The sequence below is a fragment of the Myotis davidii genome, unplaced genomic scaffold (genome assembly GCF_000327345.1).
Source record: "Myotis davidii unplaced genomic scaffold, ASM32734v1 scaffold685, whole genome shotgun sequence".
NCBI classification, from domain to species: Eukaryota; Metazoa; Chordata; class Mammalia; order Chiroptera; family Vespertilionidae; genus Myotis; species Myotis davidii.
This window is the reverse complement of record NW_006295823.1, coordinates 1,316,467-1,322,817: the sequence shown is the minus strand read 5'-3', so window position 1 is coordinate 1,322,817 and position 6,351 is coordinate 1,316,467. Positions and strand designations below refer to the sequence as shown.

The window sequence follows — 6,351 nt, the reverse complement described above, 5'->3', positions numbered from 1 at the left end:
TGGTGATGATGGTGGTCATGGTGGTCATGATGATGGTGGTCATGGTGGTGGTGGTGGTGATGATAGTGGTGGTGGTGATGATGGTGGTGGTGGTGGTGATGGTGATGGTGATGGTGGTGATGGTGATGATGATGGTGGTGATGGTGATGATGATGGTGGTGATGGTGATGATGATGGTGGTGATGGTGATGATGATGGTGGTGATGGTGATGATGATGGTGGTGATGGTGATGATGATGGTGGTGATGGTGATGATGATGGTGGTGATGGTGATGATGATGGTGGTGATGGTGATGATGATGGTGGTGATGGTGATGATGATGGTGGTGGTGCTGGTCATGGTGATGGTGGTTATAATGATATCATTGCTCTGCCCTTCCTCTCACTGACTTCCTCTCCCGGCCCTGCCCCCAGATCCTCGGGTATTTTGACATCGCCTTCACCTCTGTCTTCACTGTGGAGATTGTCCTCAAGGTGAGTGAAGGCCCCGAGGCGGCTTCCACTTGGGCCGGGGAACCGACCTGATGTGGCTGTCACTGACTTGGCACTCACCCCAGGGCCGGTGGCAGGGGTGAGGGAAAAGTGAGAAGGTGGAGAGAAAGGGCAGAACCCGGGAGAGCAGATGGGGGCTCAGCTCACAGCCCGGGGTGAGGCCCCTCCTCAGGGGGCACAGGCCCGTTGGCAGCTCGTCCCAGCCAGGGTGCTGCTTGTCTCCCCAGATGACCACCTACGGCGCCTTCCTGCACAAGGGCTCCTTCTGCCGCAACTACTTCAACATCCTGGACCTGCTGGTGGTGGCTGTGTCCCTCATCTCCATGGGGCTCCCGTGAGCAGGGGCTGGGCCGGCCGGGGCGTGGACCCCTCTGCTCTGAGCCAGGGCCTCAGGGCACCAAGCCACGTGGGTGGGGTGGGGAGAGCACCCACAGACATTGACGGGGCCCAGGCCCCAGGGTTGTCACCCACGGGACTGACTGCCCATGCTCGGTGGGCAGAGCTGGCGGCCAGGAGCAGATCAGCAAGGAGAAGGCAGTCCCAGCAGCCCTGGGGGAAGCATGGCCCCGACGCCTGGTGCTCCCAGTCTGATGGGGGGTCCGAGACTGCACCCCCTCCCCCTATAGGAGGCCCGCTCTGTGCTGCTAGTGGGGGATGGGAACTCGGCCCTTTAGCCTGAGGCAGCCGAGGGAAAGGCGGGAAGGAGGCAGAAAGAGGCCCCAGCGAGCAGGAGGGTGGAGGAGGTGGAGGCTGGAGCTACTGCCCTTAGCCCCGCCCAGTCCTGTCCTTGGCCCCGCCCCCTTGTCCTCAGCCCCGCCCCATTGCCCCCCCAGGTCCAGCTCCATCTCGGTGGTGAAGATCCTGAGGGTGCTGAGGGTGCTCCGGCCCCTGCGAGCCATCAACCGAGCCAAAGGGCTGAAGGTGAGCAGACCTGGCGGCACCCAGTGGGCGTGGGGGCGCCTCCAGGGCCCTCAGCCCAGCGTCTGTCCGGGGTCCCCTCCCCCGGACCAGGGGGCGGGCTGCTGCCCCCCGGCCCCACTGCCCTCCCTCCACAGCACGTGGTGCAGTGCGTGTTCGTGGCCATCCGCACCATCGGCAACATCGTGCTGGTCACCACCCTCCTACAGTTCATCTTCGCCTGCGTCGGCGTCCAGCTCTTCAAGGTGAGCCCCTCGTCCAGGTGCCCACCAGGGGCCAAGGCCAGAGCGGCCGGCCGTTCCCGCCTCAGCCCAGGGAGCCCCCACCTGGGGAAACAGGGGTCCTCAAGGCTCCCCGAGTGTCTGCCGTCTTCCTGGCCTCCCCTTGAGGAGGAAGGTGACACCCCACACCCGCCCGGCCTGCACCCACCCCTCCCAGCCCGTCAGATCCCCCTCCTCGTCGCCTGGGCTCCTGCACCCCGAGTGCCAGCTGGGGAGTCCGGCCTCAGTCCTTCTCCCAGGAGCACCGAGGGCAGGGGCCCATCGTCACACGTCTGGGCGCCACCCCCATTCTGCCCTCACTTTCTGGGAGAGCACGGCGCTCGTCTCCTCTCCAGGGACCAGCCCTGCTGGGTGTCCCTCCGGGCGCCCTGGCTGTGGGACCACCTGCGGGACTTGGAGATTGGCCCCGACCCCGCGGCTCCTCCTCCCAGGACCCGGTCATCTCCTGCCCCCACGTGTCCTGCTTGAAAATCACTAGACGGCGCCTCAGCCAGACGTAGACATGCAATGACATTCATTCATTCATTCATTCATTCATTCATCACACAGGCCCAGGGCTGCTTCCCCGGGTCAGGGCCTGGGCTGGGGGTGTGGGCCTCGGTGCCGGAGGACTGGTCTGGGCCCCGCTCCCTGGTTGGGCCACCCTCTGGGAGGAAGACCCAGGCTCCTCGGTCCAGACAATCTGCCTTCCTTCTCCTGCCCATCATTGGATCGCTGTTACCATGACAACACATCTCCTCCCTCCCCCCCCCTCCCTCCCTGTCCTGGATGCAGGGGAAGTTCTTCAGCTGCACTGACTTGTCCAAGATGACGGAGGAGGAATGCAGGTGTGCGGGGCTCTGGGGCAGGGGCGGGTGTGGAAGTGGGGGTGTGGGGGGTGTACCTGGCAGAAGGGCTCCTCACGGGAACACCTGAGGGGGGCAGGCGGCCCTTCAGGCTGGGGGAATGGGACGAAGCCCCTCGTCCCAGGAGGGGTGCCCAGCCGTGTCCCCTCAGGTCCGATCTGGACCTCCGTTTGTCCTGCACACTCACCACCCAGGGCCCGGAGGACGTGGTGGGTGGGGGGGGGGAACGGGGCGGCCCAGCCATGCCCAGTGCAGTGACTGCCCCGCAACCCCCTGAAGGGGCTACTACTACATCTACAAGGACGGGGACCCCACGCAGATGGAGCTGCGCCCCCGCGAGTGGGTGCTTAGCGACTTCCACTTCGACAACGTGCTGTCGGCCATGATGTCCCTCTTCACGGTCTCCACCTTCGAGGGGTGGCCGCAGTGAGTGAGGGCGGGGCCCGGGGCCACCAGGGCCTGGTCGGTTTGTCGGGTGACCCCCAATGTCATCGTTACAAATGGGACATCATTAAAGCATCGTGATGAGTCACAAAAACAATATGTAATGATAGGTGTGTTTTCCGATGGTCTTAGGTGACCTCTGTGAAAGGGCCGTTCGACCCCCAGGTTGAGAACCGCTGGTCTAAACCAAGCATGTCTAACTCTCGGCCAGCGGGCCGCAAGCCTCGTTTATTTGGCCCGTGTTGGCCTTTGAGTGGACATGCTGGGTCTAGAGAGCCGTGGTCGGCAAACTGCGGCACGCGAGCCACAGGCGGCTCTCTGGCCCCTTGAGTGTGGCTCTTCCTACGCCTTAGGAGGACCCTAATGAAGTTCATAACCATGCACCTACCTATAGAGTTTCAGTTTGAAAAATTTGGCTCTCAGAAGAAATTTCAGTGGTTGTCCTGTTGGTATTTGGCTGTGTTGACGAATGAGTTTGCCGACCACTGACCTAGAGGACTTGTCACTCCAAAGGCAGCCAGGGAGGGGCTCTGAGCCATGTCTCCATCGGCGGAGGGCTCTCTGAGGGATGGGGGAGAGGGGCACCCCGGGAAAGGCGGGTGCATCCTGGGGTCGGTCCCAGCCTTCCCCGGCACGATCTGACTTGCTCTCCCACGCCCGCCCCAGGCTCCTGTACAAGGCCATCGACGCGTACGAGGAGGACAAGGGCCCCGTCTACAACCACCGGGTGGAGATGGCCATCTTCTTCATCGTCTACATCATCCTCATCGCCTTCTTCATGATGAACATCTTCGTGGGCTTTGTCATCGTCACCTTCCAGGAGCAGGGCGAGACCGAGTACAAGAACTGCGAGCTGGACAAGAACCAGGTGCCCGGCCCAGCCTGGACCAGCCCGGCCGCGCGGCTCAGAGGCTGAGGGTCGACCCATAAACCAGGAGGTCACGGTTCCATTCCCGTCCGGGCTCCTGTGGGCTCGGCCCCCAGCCGGGGGCATGCAGGAGGCAGCCAGCCCATGATGCTCTCATCATTGATGCTTCTCTCTCTCTCCCTCTCCCTTTCTCTCTGGAGAGTCCTGGGCTGGGGTGACCCAGATCCTCCGCTTGCAGCCTCCATGCACCCACCCCGTCTCCCCCCCATCGCCAGTGGGAAGCCATACGAGCTGATGGGTGGGGGTCTTCTCATAGGACCCTTGTGATGCTCAGAGGAAGGAAGCCCTTCAGAGCCCTGCTCTGGACAAGGGTCATGTTAACAAAGGCCCGTGATGACCAAGGGGGATCCCACCAACCCCCGGACCCTTCCCCTAAAGCAGGGGCAGGGAACGTCCGGCCCGCGGGCCGTATAAGGCCCGTGAAATCATTTGGTCTGGCCCTGCTGAGGCATTGGGGGTGAAATCATTAAATGTTTGACCAAATATATAGCAGGCCGACTTGTTTTTAAAGTATATTTGTATTGATTTGAGAGATGAAGGGAGGGAGAAAGAGAGAAACATCAATGATGAGAGAGAGAGAGAAACATCAATGATGAGAGAGAGAGAGAATCATCGATCGGCTGTAGCGGGCTCATGTTTGAGTGGATCGTTTTGTATGGCCCACGAATGATGCCATAAACCTCCAAATGGCCCCTGGCAGGGAAAAATGTTCCCCACCCCTGCCCTGCACGGTCCAGCAGAGACCCCCAGCCATAGGCTCCGGACGTGCCAGAGGGGGTGTCCCCTCCCTCCCGCCGGTGGGTGTGGGCGCGGAGGGGGTGGGCGCTCCCGGCTGACGGCCCCTGTGTGTGTGTGTCTCAGCGCCAGTGTGTGCAGTACGCCCTGAAGGCCCGCCCCCTGAAGTGCTACATCCCCAAAAACCCGTACCAGTACCAGGTGTGGTACGTGGTCACCTCGTCCTACTTCGAGTACCTGATGTTCGCCCTCATCATGCTCAACACCATCTGCCTGGGCATGCAGGTGAGGCGCGGACGTGAGGCCTGAGGGGCCGGGGTGGGCGGGGTCCGGACTGGTCCCCCATCTCTTCTTCCCAGTGCCCCTTGGGATAGAGGCGTGAACTGGCCCAGTGTCTATTAATATATTTTTATGGATTTCAGAGAGGAAGGGAGAGGGACAGAGAGAGAAACATCCGTGATGAGAGGGAATCATGGATCGGCTGCCTCCTGCACACCCCACACTGGGGATGGAGCCTGCAACCCGGGCCTGTGCCCTGACCGGGAATCGAACCCTGACCTCCTGGTTCATAGGTCGACGCTCAACCCCCAGGGTTTTGAGATTAAAGAGAGCAGTGGCCGGGGGCCCGGGGAAGTGGGGGGCGCTCTGGGAGTGCCATCTGCAGGATGGAGAAGCCAGACCGCCCCCCAGCCCTCTCCTGTGCCCCCCTCCCCCAGCACTACAACCAGTCGGAGGAGATGAACCACATCTCCGACATCCTCAACGTGGCCTTCACCATCATCTTCACCCTGGAGATGGTCCTCAAACTCCTGGCGTTCAAGGCCAAGGTGAGCACCAGCCCTAGTCCAGGCGGGTGGCTGAACCCGGGGCGGGGCCTCCTCATACCCCCCTTTTTCCAAGCTACTCACCCCCGTGGCCATGTCCACCTGCAGACGTGGACGGGCAAGAGAGTCAGGCTGCCCGCCCCCCGCCCCCAGCCTGGCTTCTGAGGCTCAGCCCATGGCTGTGGGGGTGGGGGGACCCCCTTGACTCCCAAATCCACCACCTCATGCCCAGCCCAGCCGCACCCTGGCAGGTCTGCACTGCCCAGCCACGGCCGGGCTTCGAGGGAGGCGGGTGAAAGAGCTCTCCATCTGGACCCGGACCCCAAACCCTGAGTTCCGAGCTCCCCCACACTGACCACATTATTATTTATTTTTTTAAGAAAATTTTCTTATTGATTTCCAAGTGGAAGGGAGAGAGGGAGGGAGAGAGAAACATCAATGATGAGAGATCGAGCCTACCTCCCGGGCGTGTACCCTGACCGGGAATCGAACCCCAACCTCCTGGTTCATAGGTCGACGCTCAGCCACTGAGCCAGGCCGGCCGGGCCCACTGACCCCTTTATGTCTGGAGGAAACTAGGACCAGAGAGAGAAGGCCTGGGGGGGAAGGGGGGCAGGAGCTCCAGGAGAGGGGAACCCCCCGGGCCTGGCCCCGAGTCTGCAACCCCCCCGACACCCCGCACGGGCCTCCCTCCGGAGCGCCTCTCCCCATGCCTCCTCACCCCGATTCCCGTCCCCGTCCCCCCAGGGCTACTTCGGGGACCCCTGGAATGTGTTTGACTTCCTGATCGTCATCGGCAGCATCATCGATGTGATCCTCAGTGAGATTGATGTGAGTGGGGGAGAGGGTGAGGCGGCCTGGGAGTCTGGTGCCTCCCCTCCTCT

General features: G+C 62.1%; 1 protein-coding gene across 1 annotated transcript in view; it reads left to right on the top strand.

The window, feature by feature from the left end:
• Nucleotides 1–6,351, top strand: part of CACNA1S (calcium voltage-gated channel subunit alpha1 S) — a gene marked incomplete at its 5' end in the record, with an annotated part of 26,448 nt that overhangs the window by 9,314 nt on the left and 10,783 nt on the right. Inside the window, 10 exon segments of the mRNA XM_015568450.1 lie at nucleotides 415–474; nucleotides 720–826; nucleotides 1,326–1,413; nucleotides 1,548–1,655; nucleotides 2,466–2,518; nucleotides 2,816–2,962; nucleotides 3,647–3,848; nucleotides 4,770–4,928; nucleotides 5,360–5,470; nucleotides 6,215–6,298. Of these exon segments, the coding sequence (XP_015423936.1) occupies nucleotides 415–474; nucleotides 720–826; nucleotides 1,326–1,413; nucleotides 1,548–1,655; nucleotides 2,466–2,518; nucleotides 2,816–2,962; nucleotides 3,647–3,848; nucleotides 4,770–4,928; nucleotides 5,360–5,470; nucleotides 6,215–6,298 (1,119 nt within the window).